At 37.1% G+C, this 21,329-nt stretch overlaps 1 protein-coding gene across 8 annotated transcripts in view; it reads right to left on the bottom strand.

Annotated features, from left to right (window-relative positions):
* The window catches only part of DMD (dystrophin), a 2,143,628-nt gene that overhangs the window by 232,915 nt on the left and 1,889,384 nt on the right, over positions 1–21,329 (bottom strand). For all 8 annotated transcript variants that reach the window (XM_033109718.1, XM_033109734.1, XM_033109713.1 and 5 more), the window contains one exon: positions 3,019–3,097. In XM_033109718.1, coding sequence (XP_032965609.1) covers positions 3,019–3,097 — 79 coding nt within the window. The remainder of the gene's footprint in view (positions 1–3,018; positions 3,098–21,329) is intronic.

The following is a 21,329-nucleotide window of genomic DNA, read 5'->3' as shown; positions in this document are numbered from 1 at the left end:
TCCGAAATCACCCTATTATTAATATTATTTCGAGCATCCTGGAAGCAAATTACTAGACATTTACCAATTCAAACTCATTTAATATGCCCTTAGTGGTATTTTCCCAAACATATTTTCATTTGTTTTTGAGGGGAAGCTGTTTTTCTTTTATAGAACACAATTTAACAGCAGATAAGTGACTTCAGAGATGCTTTGCCTCAAATACGGTTTTAATGGTGCACCCAATTTCTGGTGCAACTTTCTACAGGTCATTTGGCAGCACATATCGAAAGCCTTACTGACGTAAACTTCGTTTCACAGAGCAGTTTTTAGGCATTTATCTTATAGGAAGAATGTGAGGTGTTTATAAAGGTATACAAAAAATGTGAGTAGTCACAATTTCGGATATACTAGTGAAAACTCTGAAATAAGCTTAATACTGAGTGATTCAGAATTGTCTTGGTAAGTCTGGTACAGCCACAGAAGGGAATACTACACAGCTATTTAAAAAATTACTCTGTAGAGGAACATTTATATACACGAAAGTATTTTTATTGTAGTTCTAAGGGAAAAAAAACAGGTCATAAAACTGTAATGTGTCTTTATCCTTGTTTGGTTTAAAAGAGAAAAAGAGCATCTGAACACACACACACACACACACACACACACACACACACACACACACACACACACAACCTGAGAGAAAGACAGAAAGTTTATAAAACACATTTTTTAATAGTGGCTATCTCTGAGTGGTGGAACTACATATACTATTTCTTTCTCTGTGTTCTGCTTTCCAAAATTTCATTCAGAGACATACATTACCTTTGCAATTTTAAAAAAAGGAGACCATAAAGAAACAATCTTTATTTAGTCTTCAGTCTGATTGTCCTATTTCGCAACTACCCCTTAAAGCAAATTGGTATTTTTTTGATATCTCTAAGCAACGCTTCTAAGCATATATTGATATTCCACACGAGTATCCAAGAAATTGGTGACTTCCAGGGTTGGCTCCATTTAGGCAGGTAGCTCAGTGTCTTTATCAGTATCTGTTTCTTGAGGCCTGACCTTTCTGGAAGTGGGCACCTGTGTGATATGGTTTAAAAGGTGTGAGGATGCTCCACGTGGCCCCTCAAGTTTCTTTCCTCACAGCTCAGAGATTATGGCTGATGTTCTACCACCAGAGAGCCATTCCTCACGTTTATGGCTTTTCACCCTATTAAAATGCAAATAACCCAGGAGAAGTACACATTAAACTTTACCTGTCACCTGGGTTAAATGAGTATAACATATCATTTTTCTGAGAATAGGTTTTAATGGGGAAGACATGGGAATTCAGGTGGGGCATGCAGAAAAAATGAAGGATGAATGAATATATATGGTGTCTGAGGAGTAATTAAGATTCATAATAGTAACATTTTTATTTATGGTTTACGAGTCAATTACAAATATGTTATTGCATTTAATCTCAAAGAAATAGAATAGAATAGCTGCCACCAAGGCAACTTAAGCAGACCAAAGATTTAGAAAAATACAAAAGACAAAATCTGCAGGCCTCCTAATTGTTCTAGAGCCATTCCTAAAAGCCATCATAATCCCACTCAACTATGTGCACTGCTTTAACCCGCCTCTTTTTTCTTGGCACCTCCAAAGCATGTGTGATACTGTTCAAATAACAACTGCATACAAATAATAAGGTTAGACCCAGTCAGACAATAAGACAACTCCTTACTTAATAAATTATCAATGTATAACAAAAAGATAGGACCACCACCGTCTAGGAATTTTTGTTGTAAAAGGTAATGGCCAACTGGAGAGACATGTGAAAGCATCTAGTCAAATACTTTAAAATGTTTGTGAGCATGGATCTTTTTATTCATCTATGGAAAGTGGTAAAGAAAGGACTAGAAAATGGCAATACAGGAAATCAGAAGAATGAAGGGAGATCACATAGAATGACTTCCTTTCTATAACATATGTAAATTAAGTAAAAGACAGTCCAGTGTGGTGGTTAAAGACACAGATGCTGAAGCCAACTTCTTGGGTTTGAATCCTGGCTCTATCATTTGCTAGCTGTGTGATGGTGTGCTTCAATGTCTTCATCTTTGAAATGGGTACAATAATGGTATCTACCTGATAGGTTGCTATATCTACCTGATAGATGACATTAGTTCATATTTGTAACATTGCCAGGCCCAAAGAAATTGCCTTAAAATAATGGTTAAACCCTCCTAATACTCGTGTATAACCAGAACAAATAACATAAAAATGTTATCATATGTTAACTCCATGTGGTAGAAGTATGGCTTTTTAAATACCAAAAAAACTCAACGTATATACTTTTGTAATGAAAGAAAGAGTGGTATAAACGAACAACATTAGTCAGAAGAAAACAGGAACCTGACAATTTAATATAGATTATTATATTAATAGGGTGTTCCACTATTAAACTTTTAGTTAACTAAGGCTGTTCCTCTAGTATTAATTATTAAAAATACAATGTTAATTAAGAATATGTATAAAATATAATTAATTATAAAAACAATTAATAAAATAGTAAAACTGGAAAATGAAAATAATGAATAGAGGTCAAGGATAAAAGTGATAAGAATAGTTAGAAAGAAACATAACAGGCTGAGGTTCCAATTTGGAAACAGGGAGTATTTAATGAGTTATATAGAGATAAAGAATTATAGATTCATAGTAATAGATGTTGAATTATTACATCATAACTACATGCTAGCACAATTACCAGTGGTATGAAGTGAACTGCTATAAGCAGACCTAAAGACTCAAAAATATTATCCAAGTTAGCACTTGAGAATACACTGCAGGAGACAATTACAGATTCGGTGAAGTCTGGACAAAATTATCTAACTGGTCCTCCTCTTCCTAACCTTGGGAATTCACCCACCAAGTTATCTTTCAGGATGATTTATGCCTCCAGTGCATTTGGCAGAGATGACTGTAATACAACTAATTTCTTAGCCACCAAGATACAATGAAGAGGTTAAGCAATGAAAGGTGACACCAACTTACTGGAAAGAAAGTGCTGGGACGACGGGCCAAAGTCCCTGTGAGCTTCGTGCAGCTGCCTGATGCGGTCCTCGACGGCCACCTGGGAGGAAGAAGAGAGAAATGATGTTCCCTTATCATATGCAATGAGGAACAATGAAAACAATGTATCCTTGTGGTAAGATATTTTGGGCCTCTAAGGCTGGAACACTAAAGCAACAATTTAGAACCCTGGTTTTAATATCTGCTTATTGTATATAGCCTCCAAGATCCATTGTTATCAAACCAAAGCTAAACAAAAAAGATCTGCAATCTTGACAATGTTAAAATGAGATTTTTTTAAAGCACTCTAGTCAATGGCAGCCACAAATGAACTTACTGCTCCAATTAGTACCATCAAAAATGCAAACTCTAAATCTTTCATGAAAAAGTTAGGGAGGTTGCCATTCACTCTTATATTAGGTGACTGAAGGACCTCAGAAATGACATACTTTATCTTAATCAGTCTATTGTTTGTGACTAATGTTTTTTGCAATAACATTGATTGATAATTCATGGATCATTGAGTGATAATTAATAATTGATAATAAGTAACCAATACTTCATTAGTACTTAAGTATCAAAGAAGTAGAGGCAAGACTTAAATTTAGGGTAATTACAGGGTGGATAGTGAGATGAAAGAAGTGTTCAGATTTCAGTTTTTTAGTGGACTTTGAAGTTACTGGGAAGTATATCTTTAGATGGCATGGAGTAAAAATTACCATTTTTTTTTCTTCTTAGGTTTTCTATAACATATTGGCACAATATCCTGATAGCTTAGTAAATTCTATTCTGGGTGGGGAAAAAAAGGAAGAGTTTTATGGGTGAATGGTATACTTTGTCATGTGGCATTTTGCCAACCAGATATTAGTGGCGGCCCCACGCACCCTAGCTCCATAATATTGGCTCTTGGCTTGGTTCTCAACAGCCCATGCTAAGCTGGGGTTTGGTCAGTACTTGTCCAGAGCCACCAGAACCAGAGTGGGCTTGCTCCTTCGGTGTGGATAATTCCCAAGAGGTAAAATAGATCTTAAATATCACAAAAGTGGCTTAGGTAGTCTGGTCAAAAGCCAACTCTCACCTTCCAATGTTAATTAAGTATCTAGCATACGTTTAGAACAATCGCCTTTTTTTCACTTTCTCCCTAGCCTTGCCCATCTTTGCTTGGCCGAAATATTTGGAAAACCAAGTAGAGTTTCAAAACATGCAGGGTTTGCTTCATTGTTATGCACACAAAAGCATGAAGAACATTTCAAAGCTACCTTCCCAGTCTTACGACCCTGTACTCCAGTTAAACACTATCTGCCTGTCCTGTGATATTCCAGCTAATATAACACTGGTGTGAAATGTTTGTGCTGCTCCTTCTCTCTGGAATGCTCTTATCCTCCTTCTCTCCCAGTTCCAGGCTTTTTATATGTTTTTATGCTTATTTTCCAATCCCCTAGGTAAGAAGTGATTGCTTCCTCAGCATTCTCAAAGCACATGCTTTATACTTGGAGCACTTCTAGCGTATCATCCATTTTAGTTATGCTGAGATGAGTATCTCCCGCAATGGATTGTGAACTCCTTCATAGCAGGGACCATTCCTTGCTTATCTTTCCTCTCCACCCTCCCTCCTGCAGGATTCAGTGAACTCTGCACATAGTAAGTGGTAGTAAATCTTTGTTTAATGACTAGTTGACCAAACTGATGGATAAATATGTGTGTGTGTGTGTGTGAGAGAGAGAGAGAGAGAGACAGAGACAGAGACAGAGAGAGAGAGAGAAAGAGGGAGACAGATAGATATGGGAAAATAAACAATGCCCACTGATACTGAGTACATACTGCATGTCCCTGGGTGAATAATCTTAACTTTCCTTATCAGTAGAATGGGACAACGGTATGACCTACCTCATAGAGTTTTGTGGGAATTAAATAAGATGATACATGTGCAGTGTCTGGCCTAGTTTCTGTCACGTAATAGTTGCTCAATAAATTTAGCAGCTACTGTTATTGTTGCTATTATGGTTAATAAATGGAGAAAAGGTTATAATGTGCAAGACACCACAAACAATACAAAAAATGGTTAATATTTGTTAAGTACTTTGTTCATGACAACATGAATTAATTTATTTAATCTTCACAATAACTCTGTGGTAAGAAGTAACATTATCTCCCCACTTCATTGATGTAGAAACTCAGGTATGAGAGGTTAAAAAACAAAACCAAACCGGAACCAAACTTCCCTAAGCTTAAGGAGTTAGTAAACTGACACAGCCAGGATTCAAACTTATTCAGTCTGGCTCTTGCTCTTAACTGCTATTTTAGAGATTAAAGTTTTAAAAAAGTATTTTGTAAGTATTTCATAAGAAGATAGCCTTCTAATGTCTTTATTTTTAATCCATTAATTTTTTTCTTATATTTTTATTGGGGAATATTGAGGAACAGTATGTTTTTCCAGGACCCATCAGCTCCAAGTCAAGTTGTTGTTTTCAATCTAGTTGTGGAGGGCGCAGCACACAGTGGCCCATGTGGGGATCGAACTGGTAACCTTGGTGTTATGAGTACTGTGCTCTAACCAACTGAGCCAACCGGTCGCCACTAATCAATTAATTATTAAATGCAAACAAAATCTAGTGTGCACATCTATAACTTTAATCATCAGTATATTTTATGGTCCCATGCAAAGTCAGTTCCTGGTCATGAAGAATGTGATACCATAAAATTATAGAGAAGGACTGTAGAAGAACACATGCAGATGAATGTTTGGAATATGTAATTATTTCTAAATGAAGAATGGGTCATTTCATGAACAAATTAATCAAAATGAATGTGAAAGTTTGGGGGTAGGGAGGAGTGAATGAGGAGGCCATATGGGAATGGACACTGACCAGAAATCTTTTCATATACTGAAAAAGAAATCCCAAGGGGAACATGCAGATGGTGAAGGAGTATGAGTACACCACATGCCATGTGCTCTGGCAATAATGTTAGTAGCTTCACAGGGACCATGTGGATGCAGTGTCTGAGTCTATTACTCGCCCTTGATCTCTGAAGTTTGTTTTCTTCTCATATAAGAACTCTAGTGATATTTTGCAGTGTAGACCCAATTTGTCAAGAAGTTAAAATGCAGTAAAAGTTGAATTCCCATCCCTATAACTCAAACTTAAGAAAATGTATGAGAGTAAGACTGAAATTAAAAATGACTAGTTGACCAAATAATGATGAAAGAATTAAGCATAAAATATATCTTTGCACAAATTATCTTTGGAGAAAGGTATTGCGTGGATTGAATACACACTTGAATAAACAGAGAAATAATTTTAACAAAGAGAAAAATGTGAAGGCACATAAGATCCTTATAGACTACAGTTACTTAACAACAAAGCACTTACATGATACTGTATATAGAAAACCCTAAAGATTCCACCAAAAATTATTAGAACTAATAAGTGAATTCAGTAAAGTTACAGGATACAAAATTAATATACAGAACTCAATTATGTTTCTATACACTAATAACGAGCTAGCAGACAGAGAAATTAAGACAATAATCTCATTTACAACTTCATCAAAAAGAATAAAATACCGTGGAATAATTTAACCAAGGAGGTGAAAGACCTATACTCTGAAAACTATAAGACATTAATTTAAGAAACTGAAGATGACACAAATAAAAGGAAGGATATATCATGGTCATGGATTGAAAGGATTAATATTGTTAGAAAGTCCGTACAACCCAAAGCAATCTGTAGATTCAGTGCAATCCCTATCAAAATACCAATGGCATTTTTCACTGAATTAGAACAAATAGTCCTAAAATTTCTATGGAACCATGAAAGACCCCATATTGTCAAAGCAAACTTGAGAAAGAAGAACAAAGTTGGAGGAATCACACAGCCTGATTTCAAACTATTCTAAAAAGCTATAGTAATCAGAACAGTATGGCACTGGCATAAAAATGGACACATAGATAAATGGAACAGAATAGAGAGCCCAGAAATTCATGCTTATGTGGTCAATTAGTCTATGACAAAGGAGGGAAGAATGTACAATAGGGAAAAGACAGTCTAATCGAAAAATGGTGGTGGGAAAACTGGACCCCTACATGCAAGAGAAAAAAAAGAAACTGGATCACTTTATTATACCACATACAAAAACAAACTAAAAATGGATTAAAGATTTAAATGTAAGAGCAGAAACCATAAAACTCCTAGAAGAAAACAGGCACTAAACTCTTTGACATCAGTCTTTGCAATATTTTCTTTGGATATATCTCCCCTGGCAAAGACAGCAAAAGCAAAAATAAACCAATGGGATTACATCAAACCAAAAAGTTTTTGCACAGTGAAGGAAACCATCAACAAAATGAAAAGGCAACTCACTGAATGGGAGAAGATACTTGCAAATGATACATCTGATAAGGGGTTCATATTCAAAATATATAAAGAATTCATAGAACACAATATCAAAAAAAACCCCAATTTGATTTAAAAATGGGCAAACGATCTGAATAGACATTTTTCAAAAGAAGACATACAGATGCCTGAGAGACACATGAAAAGATGGTCAACATCACTAGTCATCAGGAAAATGGAAATGAAAATTCCAATGAGGTATCACCTCATACCTGTCAGAATGGTGATTATCAAAGAGGCATCAAATAACAAGTGTTGGGAAAGGATGTGGAGAAAAGGGAACCTTTGTATATGTAGGTTGCAAATTGGTACAGCTGCTATGGAGAACAGCATGGAGGTTCCTCTAAAAATTAAAAATAGAACTACCTTATGACCCAGCAATTCCACTAATGTGTATTTATCCGAAGAAATCCAAAACACTAATTTGAAAAGATATATGCATCCCTATGTTCATTGCAACATTATTTACAATAGCCAAGATATGAACGTAACTTAAGTAATCAATGATAGATGACTGGATAAAGAAGATGTGATATGTATTATATATAATATTATATATATTATATGTATATTACTCAGCCATACAAAAAAGAAATCCTTTGCTATTTGCAACAATATGTGTGGACCTACAGGGTATTATGCTAAATTAAATAACTCAGACAGAAAAGGACAATACCGTATGATTTCACTTACATGTGGAATTTAAAAAGCAAAACAAGATAAAATTAAACCCCAAACAGAAACAGACTCCTAAATATAAGGTACAAACTAATGGTTGCTAGAGGAGAGGATGGTGGGGGGATGGGTGAAAAAGGTGAAGGGGAATAGGAAGCATAAACTTCCAGTTATCAAATAAACAAGTCACAGGGATGTAATATACAGCATCGGGAATATAGTCAATAATATTGCAATAACTTTGTATGGTGACATGGGTACTAGACTTAATGTGGTGATCACTTCGTAAGATATGTAAATGCCTAATCACTATGTTGTACACAGGAAACTAATAAAATATTGTATGTTAACTATACTTTAATAATATTATAACAAAGAACAAAGCACTTTATTCTGTGAGCAACTAGGCAAAGAAAGGAAATTTGATTTGCAACTGACTAGACTTGGGGTGATATATGTTACAATTAAGACTGTATTGCCTGGAATGGGAAAGAAGGTACCACATTAGGAGGTACTTTGAAAGAAGAAAACAACTAATCAATTTGGTGTTGGAGCTTAATTTTTGAAGAAGCAAATAGAACTTCCGGATTTCCAGTGAGGAAGACCGGGAGAATGAGGATATTGCTCATGGAAATATGGAAATTAGAAAGGGGAGTGATGGCATACATGTCTATGAATTCATTTGGAAAATGATAAATTTGACTTAGCAGTGAAACCTTCAGCTGGAGATGTCAGGTACAGCCAGTTAGAGACGAGCAATTTGTCTTAGTCATTAAGAGAAGGAAAGGGAAGCAAGAATAAGAGGGGGTAGGATTGAGCATTAGAAAGTGAGCAGAGAAGAAAGAGCAAAAGGAGTTTAAGCAGAATTATTTAAAGAGACAGAAAGAACCTGATTTCCTCTAAATTAATAGGCAATACTTCTGTTTCCTTTTATAAAAAGTAATACAAGTATAACAGCTTTTGGGAAGCATACATCCTGTTTCTACTATTAGATCATAGATCACAAAAGCTTAGAACTGGAAGAAATCTGATCTATTGATACACAAGGGTCTATTCTTTAGAACTACCCCAGATGGGCAGAAAACTGCCATCTGCTCCATGAGTACTCATGATCTAATTTGCAGGAATTCTTCAGTAAAAATATGACAGAGAAAACAGTCTCTTTTTTCATATGCTTGGTGAGGACAGGGACACATCTTTCTTTCCCTATTATATCCCCAGTGGCTAGCACAGTACCTGGCATATAGCAGGTGCTCAACTAATATTAGTTGAATGAATTAATGTACCATTTATTCAAAGATCTTCACCATAACAACTATATTTTAAACGAGAGATTTGTTTTTCAAGATTCCCAACAAATATGGTTTTGGAAAAACAGTCATCCCCTCCTTCGTTCCCTCCCTTTTTCCCTCCCTTCTTCCCTCCCTTCCTTTCTTCCTTCCCTCATTCTTTTTTGAGGATCAATGTTAAAATCAGAAAAGAAGAGTGTCGACTATAATTGAAAAATCAACATTATTTTAAAAATTAAAAAATAACAGAAAAGAGGAAAACCCTATAAATCATTATGCCTACAATACTGAATTTAAAAAATTTTACAAAGCAATAATTTGTAATACAAATCCATAATCCAAATCTCCACATTTGTTTTATTCTATTTTTAAAATAATCCTATTTGAAAGTGAAGGGGAACAGAATATGCCACCCCAAAATATGTCACTCTGGCATATTGATTACTTTTAATTAAAGTTACTTAAGAAACAGCTGGTGGAAGGACACTCTGACGTCCTTTGTCCCCCTGAAAGCAGAAAATGAATCTCCCACGTAAAAGGTCCCCACCCTGTACCAGGAGGCAGAGAGACATCCTCATCGCCATAGATAGGGAACTCAGAGCCAAGAAGGCTGTATAACAAACCTTGTTACTTGCTCATTAAATTTCTACCCCAAGCCTAAACCCCTTTGACTTGTCAATTCTTCACAAATTTATTGTTTTTTTGTCTAAAAAGTATAAAAGCTGCCTGCTTTGGACACTTCTTTGAGTCTCATATTTTTATGGGCTCCTATACATATGAAATTAAATTTGTTTTTCTTCTGTTAATCTGTTTTATATCAATTGAATTATTAGGCCAGCCATAGACCCCAGCAGGGAAGAAAGGATGTCTTCCTCCCCTATGAGGAAATCTATGAGGACTACTTATTACTCTCTTTTGCTTTCTCATTTAAGATGAATCCTGTAGGCAGTGTACTGTTTGTAGAGACCTCCCATCTTTCGTGCCATTAAGAAACATGTCTATATACCACATCTTCTTTTTCTAATCATCTGCCAAAGGACACTTTGGTTGTTTCCATGTCTTGGCCACCATACATAAAGCTGTAATGAACATCACAGCACATATATCTTTATGGATAAATGGTTTCAGATTTTTTGGGTAGATACCCAGAAGAGGGATTGCTGGGTCAAATGGTAATTCTATTTTTAATTTTTTGAGGAATCACCACACTGCCTTCCACTGGTATATATACACAATGGAATACTATTCTGCCATAAGAAAAGATGAACTACTGCCATTTGCGACAACATGGATGGATCTTGAGATTATTATACTAAGCGAAATAAGTCAGAGAAAGTCGAGAACCATATAGTTCACTCATACATGGGACATAAAACTGAAAGCAACAAACAAATGAAACAAACAAACAAACAAAAACTCATAGATACAGACAACAGTTTAGGGGTTACCAGAGGGTATGAAGGAGGGGGCTGGTAGAAGAGGGTAAAGGGGTTCAAATCCATGGTGATGGAAGGAGAACTGACTCTGGGTGGTGAACACACAATGTGATATATAGATGATGTATTACAGAATTGTACACCTGAAATCTATGTAATTTTGCTAACCGTTGTCACCCCAATAAACTTTTATTAAAAAAAATTGTGTCCATATTTATTTAAAAAAAATTATTAGAATGTAAGTTCCTCGTCCATGAAGATAGGGACCTTATCTGTCTTGTTCACAGTTTAGCACAATGCCTAATGTATAGGAGACGCTCAATAAATATTTGATAAGTAAATGAATGAGAAGACTTTTTGAGTTCTTGTTATCTATTAGGCACTATGTTAAGTATGATTATGGTAGACCTGAAAGTGTAATTTTGAGGATAATGAATGAGCACCAAGTCATTCAACTAAATTAATGATAACACACTTCATTCCCAGCTGTGACTGTTTCCCAAAGCTCAGTCCTCTGTGTATTCTGACGGGCATCTTTATTTTTGTTCAAAATTGCTTTAAATAAATCAAAAAGAGAAGAAAGAAAAGAAGAAAGAAAAAGGGCAGACAACATTGTGGCTCCTAGAAATAATTTGAAAGAAATTCATCCAAATGCAGATGTTTGGTACTTAACTTTGTTTTAATTTCTCAAGGCCTCCCGCTTTTTCTTTTGACCTGTTAGTTAATGACTTTTAAGTTTTTATCTTTACTAAAGGTTTAGGAGAGCCAAGAATTCCCTCCTGATGTGGAAATACATTGCTAGACAATGCGATTTTCCCCTAGCATCCAAGTTTTCTTACTGGCACTACATATACGAGTATAAATCGTGTTTACTCCAGTCTTGGGAAAAGGTATGACTGGGTGTGTACATTTTGATTTTTCTGGCTCTCAGTTTGTCAAGACCCTTGATAAATATCCGTGGGCATGCAAGAACCAGACTTCACACCTACACTAATGAGCGCATAAAAACAAACAAACAAAAACTCTCGTTGTGTTGTGTTGCTGGTGAATCAACAATTCGCATGCACACAAATGACTCTCCACAATCTATTCATGAGCTTTTGCCCTGAAATTTTGCAGTCTGTATCGTGTTCTGCACGCATGTATCTGCATTGGGGGAGGCCTTCATAATTCAGTCTTACTTTCAAATTCTTCCTTGTAGCACTCAAAAATACATGCCCAAACATTATCCTGGAAACTCTCCTGAGATTTATTTATTGTAGTTTCACTTACAATCCTTTAAACAAATTGTAATCCTTTGCAGTTAAAATCCATTGTTCTTGTAATTCTGATTTCTTTTGAGTTGTGACTGAAAGAAATGGTCTAAGACAAGGTTTGGAATGAGGACCTGTGATAGGTGCAGCTCTGTGGCAAAACAATCTGGGCTTGTGGAATGCAAAACCTGGCTGAATTCTCTTGTCCTTGAATTTACTTATGTGTTTTCTTGACATTGAGATACTTACAAGTTAAACAGAGTTTCTTGCATTTGACTCCAAGATAGAGTACAGGAAAGCAACCAGGGCTAACACAGTGAGCAGTCTGAGTCAGAGTATAATTATTCGTTGATTTTGTGTGATTTACGGCATGGATGCTAATGCGTGCCATCTGAGACCATCATTCATCCACCTCTTTTTGTATTCCTCTCTGAGAGCTTTTCTCCCTTCTGTTTTATATTTCTGGGCTGATTCCCGTTTTACTCTCTGACTCCTTTCCTTATTCCCTCCTTTCCCTTTCCTCTATCCTCCACCCACCCCTCTACCTCCCACATGCCCTCCCAAATTATGTTCTGTACAGCCCACCAGAAGAGCACGCAGACTCTGCTGAGACAAACAGAAAGTACCTAAAATGAAGTAGCTGATCTGAACAGGAGCCCTCGCCTAGAACCGGCTCAACACTTCCCCGCAAACATTATTCTTCTAATTCAGACGAACTCTTCCATCAACCGGAAAGCAAGGGAGGACAAACAGCAAATCCTTTGTCCATTGTTAAGCCTTCAGCTTTCACCTCACCGATTTCTCTCAAATGCACCTTGGAAGTTTGTTTATTGGTTTTCATGCTCATGCAACTGTCTCATTTTGTGATAATGGAGTCAGGTTGTATCAACATTAAGTCGACTTCATAGACTCAAGTGCCTTAAGGGTATCATTAATTTTAATTTAGAAAAGCAGCAATCAACCTCCTATCCTGCTTCATTTGTCAAAATCTTTAGTTTTAGTTATATCCACAGACTGTTCTGAAAAAATGTGATGGGAAAGGAAGAGATCATAGGAAGCCTTTCTTCTGCTTTTCTTTTTTTTTTTGTCTCAAAGAGATAAGAGACAAGTTGAACTACTCTGCTTGGATGATGTAACTTGATGCAGATGTTATCTTAAAAAATAGGTTCCCTTTTAAAAGCTTTCCTAATGTATCTCATGATTTGCAGCAGGAACCAAAGTCAAGTGGCTGTCACCTTGCGACACCATTACATTAAATCATTTACATTTCAGCTTCAGCTATTTATTCCTGAGCTTTATTTATTCCACATTTGGAAGATATCATTCTCATGAAAAATTTTCTGAGGCCATTGGAGCATTCCTTTTTAGGGGCATTTTGGGCCATAAGTAGCATAATGCTCACATGGTAATTATATAATTATACCTCCTGGTATTAGAACACAGGAGTTTCCCCAGGGACCAGAAGTGGCAATTTGAAATCATTATTAAGGGGATAAAATAGAACTGGGATCATCTGAAAGAAAACAAAACAAAACAAGGCAACATACATCGCAGTTAGCAGATTCATACTAAAAGATGACTGAAAGAGGTCGAAATTGTGAAAATAAATGAAAAAATGACAAAGCACCGGAAAAGAAACCTTTTTTTGGTCACAGTGGCGAGACCCTTGTATTTTGGGTAATAATCCACTTGCAGATTTTTAGTTAATTCTACTAATTGCCTGTATAATGATGGTTGGGAGGGAGAATTTGCTGAAGTATGCATGCAACAATCATTAACCAAGGAAGTCAGCTCTCCTACATTATCCTCCCAGCAGTTCCAAAGCTTCCTGACCTTGACTTCTTTCAGTCAATTTGACCGCATATCAAAGAACCTTGTCTGCCACGAGCCCCTGTTTACAGGTCCCAGCTCTCTTCCTCCTGGCCCCTGAAAAGCTCCTTTCTTTTCTCTCACTGACGCAGAGCTGCCAAACCAGTACCAGACTTCTCTTTACAAATCAATAAACCGGTAGATCTCATCTCCCGTACTTCCAAATCTTACAACATTCAGTCCTTCTCCCTTCTTCGCACACCAGAAAATAAGGAGCCAGTTACATAATTAAGTACACTTTATGTTTCTTAACCCTTTCACTGTGTTAATGGATTGCAAGTTTTTTTCTCCAAAATGTGTCAAAAATCCACAAAAGTCAAACGTTGCAGCGAAAGTTATCAAAGGAGAGGCTGGAGCAACGTACTTCTTTTGTTTCTCAGTGAAGATTTGTCAGAACTGAGTTAAAACTGACGTGAATTCACATCCCCTCAGTCTCTCCTGTCTTTCTCAGCCTTCTTTACACTCTTTGGACTGAGCCCTCCCCTTCTCCCCCCTGCTCCCCTCCTTTCTCACTCCACCTCATCCTAAACCCAGGTGGTTTATAAGCTCTCTGAGTAGCCAGAAGACTTTCTAGCACTATTTTAGATATTTTCACCTCAAATCTAAACGAAAGCTATTTTTAAAATATGGCTTGTACATTGTACAGAAAACTACAGGGAAAAAAATTCCAAAAATACAATGTGATCTTTTATAGGAGAAACAAAAGATTGAATTTCTAGGTCATCACGGAAGTAGGTATACTTTCTTGAACAATAATCTGAGGTACTTTATGAGATTCTTCCTTTCACTAAAGCAAGAAATCCTAAAATCCACCAGGATACGTGCATTGTACCTTGACTTTCTTTTTAATCCTCAACTGAAACCAAGACAGTAAAGTGTAATAAAAATGCATATAGCCTCAGGCTTTGTGCCTTAGCAAAGAGAGGAAAAATAAGCTTCTTGACTTAATATGTCTACTGTGAATAATCAGCCACTGCATTTGGGGATCTTGCTTTCTAATCTTAACGTATAGCAGTGAACTCCATGTTTGTAGTGTGCAAAGAATAAAGGATTTTTTTTTCTTTTAAAAAAGAGACTTCCCCACCCCTCTATTTTCCAAACCAGATACGTGTGTCAACTTGAAAGAAATGAAACTGGGCGAGGGTGAGGGGGGAATCTTCTGAGTTTTGATTTTTTAATTTTTTATCATTAGTTTCAGCTGTATAAAACAATGTACTAGTTAGACATTTATACCCCTCACAAAGTGATAACCCCCCCCAATCTACTACCCCTCTGACTTAGTATATAGCTGTTACAGTTCCATTGACACTATTCCCTATGCTGTACTCCACATCCTGTGACATGTATATATATATAGTTGACATTCAGTATTATTCAGCTTCAGCTTCAGGTGTACAGCGCAGTGGTCAGGCACTGATGGGGAAACTGACCTTAAAATGGTTCCCTGCCCCGTGGAACTGACCTAAGATGGTGGCCCGAGCGGAGAGAGAGGTCCCCAGCCTAACCCCAGCCCACTTCCGCATAACCCCTTCCAAGCCACACCCCGAGCCAATCACCAGATGACACCTACCCCTTCCCGGAATCAAGGAAGTCCCCAACCCATGCAAACCTGCTCAAAACCTTGCTGGGGGCTCAGTCTTTTGGGAAGGAGCCCGCTGAGCCCGCCCGCGTAATAAAGCTGTGTCCTCCCTGATCTCCTTGTGCCACTTGAGTTTCTTGGTCCTTGCCGTTTTTTCTGCAACAGCATCTACACCATCCCTGGTCTACCTAATAAGACAAGTGTCCATTGGATAACCTACAAAATTTTTACAAACAACATTATTGATTATATTCCCCAAACTGTCTTTCATATACCCGTGATTTTTTTAGTACTATATTTTCTGCATTTTAACTGAAGTTATCAATGAAGTGTGGACAAGGTAAGCTAAGGGGCCCAAGGGTGTGCAATGATGTCGCTAACATTTGGTTTGGAGGCTTTCTCAGTTCCATTCCCAGATGTTTATTTAACCTGTCCTTCTCAAGTACTGGTTCTTCGCTGAGTAATAAATATCCCTGGAAAGATCAATGATAGCTCATAACAGGCGTCTAGTACCACAGCTGTGAGTATATGCCTTTTAGGAGCAACTTTAATTAAATAGTTAAGCAACTAATTACCCAAATACTTACGGAGTGCTTATAAGGCACAAAACCCAAATATGAAAACGAGGAGCCTATCTTTAATGAAATTATGGATTAGATATTTACAAACAGGCATAATAAAGTAGCATGGCCAAGACTTTAATGTAGTATAGTCATTCTCTGATTTGACAGCACATCACAATTACCTGGGAAGTATTAAAAAATACAGCTTCTCAGCTCGTCTCCAGAATTTGTGACTTAGTCCACTTGGGGCGAATTTCTACTTTCTTTAAAGCTCCACCAATGATTCTGATGTACAGTCTGGTTTGGGAGCCCCTTTAGTAGAAAGGCCACCAGTTTTATGGGTCAAGAAGACATGAGTTGGAATCCCTTATTAGCTATTTGACATTCAGCGTTTTATTTAATAATCTACGAGGCTTAGTTTCACTCTTATTTGTAAATACAAATAACAACAGTGTCAACAGTAATAATAGCTAACATTTATAGAGCATTTACTATGTTCCAAGTGCTGTTTTAAGAGCTTTATAGGTATATTGCATTTAAGCCTTTTCCTATCAGAGAGTAAACTTGATGAGAGCAGGGCTCGGTCTATTTCATTCACCCCTGCATCGCCAGGATCCAGATCAGTGCCTGTCTCATAGACGGCATCCAGCTAAAAAATATTTGAAAGAATGGACAACCCTAGGAGAAAGGTACTTCTATGATGACCATTTAACAGAATGAGAACATTGATGTACAGAGCACGGGATGTTGTAAAACACACGGAGAATCCACATCCTGGCATCAGTAGGGGCTTACTCCTGTCTTTTCCTGGAAACTGTGCTAGAAGTGCTAAAAGAACCATAAATAGGTATATTGAGTTTACAGACTATCTGGATCAAATTAATGAAAGAGATTGCTTTTAAGCTGGGCTTTTGAAGTTGAGTAAGAGTTTGTTGGTAAAGACAGAAGAAACATTCTGTGTGGCAAGTGCAGAATGAAAATTTTTTTACGTATTAGTAAAGGCCTGGATATGGAGTAGAAACAGAGGGAGAGCTGAATAATATTAGGCTGGAAACGTGGCTTGGAGTCAAACCAGGGCAGTACTTGTCTGTCAGGTTTAAGAATAGAGACTTCATTTACTTGTTCATGGGAAGGCATTCCACTCGTTTTTTAAAAATAATTGAATACTGCAAAATTTTAATTGTATGTATGTATGTATGTATGTATGTATGTATTTATTTATTTTTTAGATTTAGTGTTTTTTTAATTTATTGGGGTGACAATTGTTAGTAAAATTACACAGATTTCAGGTGTGCAATTCTGTATCACATCATCTTTTATTTATTTTTAATGCATTCACATGATAACAAAATTCAGAACAACAACAAAAAAATCTTTAAAAAGTGAGTTTCCCGTTCATCATATTCTTCTAGCCATCTTGCTCCCTACGTGGTGGCAACTGCTACTAACATTTTCATATTCTATATTAATTTTTTAAAATAAAGAAATACTATGGCCAGAGTGGTGTTGTAGGGTGAACTGAACTGAAGCATGGAGAAAGTGAAGATAGGATAAGCTGTCAGAAAGTAAAAACAAATAAGAGATGGTATGATCGGACCTGATGGGTTAAATGTAAGGGTAACAGAAAGAGAAGGAAGAGTCAAGGACACTTCAGACTTTTATCCTAGGTGATGAGGAGATGTGTAAAAATCAGGATGATCCACTGATGTGTTGGGGTACAGTTTAACATAAAAAGTCAAAGCAGTAAAGCAAGAATAGTTGAACAAAGACTAGAGAGAATGATGGAAAAATGATGAGGTGGTGGCAGTGAATTCTTTTCACATCATTCATCCTGATGGTTAGCAAGATTCTTACCATGGCTTGGGCAAAAACATATATTTTACTGAAAAAGAAGTAAGACCTGGAAAGCATTTAACAGCATCTGTTACAAGGTAACCATTGAGTAAATGGTAGCTGTTCCTTATTTGTGTTAAAAGGTGGGTGTCAGAGCAGAATAACGGTGGGTAAATTTGGGAGACACATGTCTGGAGTAAGTCCCATATCTAGTTTGCCTCTGTAATAATAAATACTCAAGTTGGCCGTTTGGGGATAGTTAAGCATTTTCTATCTTTGAGCAAGGCCTAAACAAGTCTAGAGTGGAGAGTATGAGAAGTGAGCTCAAGAACCAATTACTTCTCAAACATTTTCAAGTGCTGTCATATACATTGTATTGTGCATCCATCATATGGAGGTGGCAAGGATGGAACATGAGCAATTCCTGCTCTCAAGAACCTCGCATCTTGTGAGAAGAAGACTGTACATGGGGCAAATCAGAGACTTTTAAAACACTGACTCTTATCTGTAAATACAAATAACAACAGTGACAACAGTAATAATAGCTAACATTTATAGAGTGTTTACTACGTTCCAAGTGCTGTTTTAAGAGCTTTATAGGTATATTGCATTTAAGCCTTTCCTATCAGAGAGTAAACTTGATGAGAGCAGGGCTCGGTCTATTTCATTCACCCCTGCATCCCCGGGATCCAGATCTCTTATGCATTATGAATTTCTAGAAGTGAGAAAGCAATGAGGTCTGGAGCAATCTGGGAGGCTTCAGGAAGGGGACGTCACGGACCACCATGGACCTTGATCAGACTCAGAGTCTATGCAGCTGAGCATATCTCATGTGCATTGATATTTTTTGAACAGGCATTTTATATGCCACTAATGACCTATCTTAATGGATTAGAGACTTGAGATTTCAAACAGTATCATTTAAATACTGTTGATTTTTTCTTTTATTTTAGTAATCAATAATTCATCATTCTCCCTTCTTTTAACCATGTCACATTTGTTTGCAAAGAGCTTTCAAAATATAGTGATTCAAATGGTTAGTTTTCTTGTCTTTTGCTCGTGTCATAATTGATTTTTTGATGGTTATAGGAATATAGATGATTGGATATAAAAGCACTAAATGATTTTGTGTTTAGAGCAAAATAGTGGATTTTGTAAGAGTAAAGAACTGGTATCACTTCTGCTCCTACTTGAAAATTATTTCATTGCACTGATAAACTTTCTTCTAGACTTTTCCAAAGTAATGTTAAACCTCATACATAGACCTTTGAACATCTAGCCCTTGATCTGGGATTGAACACACGTTTCACATCTTGGAGAAAACTTTTTTTGGGGGGCAGTTAGCTTATCTTTTTACCCCTTCAGGCATTAACCAGTGCTTTAATTTTCCTAGCAGCAGTTCTGGAGCTAAATTCCCTGAAGGCTAAAGTATTTATTTGGATGGTTCAAAATGTATAGTGCTAAAAGTTTGCTTTCATTATATTATTTTTAGTAGAAATTCCAGAAAGAAAAATATGTTTTTGCATAAGAAGGTACACTGCAGTAAATCTGCACTGATTTCACTCAAATTTTGAACTTTTTTTTTTTTAAAGATTTTATTGGAGAAAGGGAACAGGACTTTATTGGGGAACAGTGTGTACTTCCAGGACTTTTTTTTTTTCCAAGTCAAGTTGTTGTCCTTTCGATCTTCATTGTGGAGGGTGCCGTTCAGCTTCAAGTTGTTGTCCTTTCAGCCTTAGTTGTGGAGGGCGCAGCTCAGCTCCAGGTCCAGTTGCCGTTGCTAGTTGCAGGGGGCGCAGCTCACCATCCCTTGCGGGACGTAAGGAATTGAACTGGCAACCTTGTGGTTGAGAGGATGCGCTCCAACCAACTGAGCCATCCGGGAGCTCAGCGGCAGCTCAGCTCAAGGTGCCGTGTTCAATTTTAGTTGCAGGGGGTGCAGCCCACCATCCGTTGCAGGAGTCGAACTGGCAACCTTGTGGTTGAGAGAACGCGCTCCAACCCACTGAGCCATTCTGGAGCTCAGCGGCAGCTCAGCTCAAGGTGCCGTGTTCAATCTTAATTGCAGGGGACGCTGCCCACCATCCCTTGTGGGACTCGAGGAATTGAACTGGCAACCTTGTGGTTGAGAGCCCACTGGCCCATATGGGAATCTAACCGGCAGCCTTCGGAGTTGGGAGCATGGAGCTCTAACCGCCTGAGCCACCGGGCCAGCCCAAATTTTGAACTTTTAATATTTCAGTCTGAGCTGACACTGTATTCAACTTTATAATATATAAAAAGAAAGAATACATCAGAGTCAACTTCCAGAGTAAATTAATTTACAGTCCAGAGATATTTAAACAGATGTGAAACAAACTACTACTTTTGAAATAACACTTTACTAAGGCAATTTATGTGCTAAACGCAGACGATTCTTATCTAGTCACCAAATCAAAGTCTTTAAGGACTTTAATTACAAAATAGTATATAAGTCAATTAACATTTGTCTTAAAATCAGTACTTGGCTTAAAAACAGAATTTTCTGAAAATCCAAGATTTAGATATTTACGAATTCCATCTAGTCTTTCTGTCTAAAAGTTAAATGAGTTGGATAGAATCTCTATAACAAGTACTGATAAATTCAAATAGAATAAAAAACTCATTATTAAGACTTTATCAAAGACAAAAGATTTTCACAACCTCTCTCACTACATATGTACACAGAAGATATCTTTATCTATAGAGCAGGGTTTCTCAACTTTGGCACTACTGACATTTTGGCCTGGATCATTCTTTGTTAATCATTCCTGTGCATTAGAGGATATCTAGCAGCATCTCTGACCTTTACCAACTAGATGTCAGTAACACCACCTCCCCAGCTGTGACAACCAAAAAATGTCTCTAGACATTGCCATGTACCCTGAGGGACAAAAATTGCCCCTGGCTGGGAATCCCCCGTCTATATTAACTTCCACTGTCTACTTCATGTACGCAATACAGATGTTTCAGATAAGACCTGAGTTCCATTTTATGACTCTAACTAGTGGGGAAGGAAATTGAACAGTCCTAAATTATGTAGGACTATCCTTAGATTTGCCCATTTCAGGACCCCTCTAGTTGGCAATCTTTGCTCCAGTGTTCCTCTTTGGGCTGGCACAGCCTTCATAAGATCTGCATTGTGATCTAATGGCTCTCCCTGCCCATTTCTGCTCCTGACCAGTTTAATGAACTCTGCAGTTTAATGAACTCAGAAACATAATCAAAGAACAACGTGTGCATTTTATGAAAGAGATTGAAATTTTAAAAAAGATCCAAATAGAATTTCTGGAGATTAGGAACTCAATAGAAGAAATTAAGAATGAAATAGCCAGCTTAGGTAGTAGAGTTGACCAGATGGAGGAAAGAATCAGTGACATCGAA

This window comes from Rhinolophus ferrumequinum, chromosome X, assembly GCF_004115265.2.
Source record: "Rhinolophus ferrumequinum isolate MPI-CBG mRhiFer1 chromosome X, mRhiFer1_v1.p, whole genome shotgun sequence".
NCBI classification, from domain to species: Eukaryota; Metazoa; Chordata; class Mammalia; order Chiroptera; family Rhinolophidae; genus Rhinolophus; species Rhinolophus ferrumequinum.
Note: the sequence above shows the minus strand (reverse complement) of the source record. Positions and strands in the feature narration are given on the sequence as shown.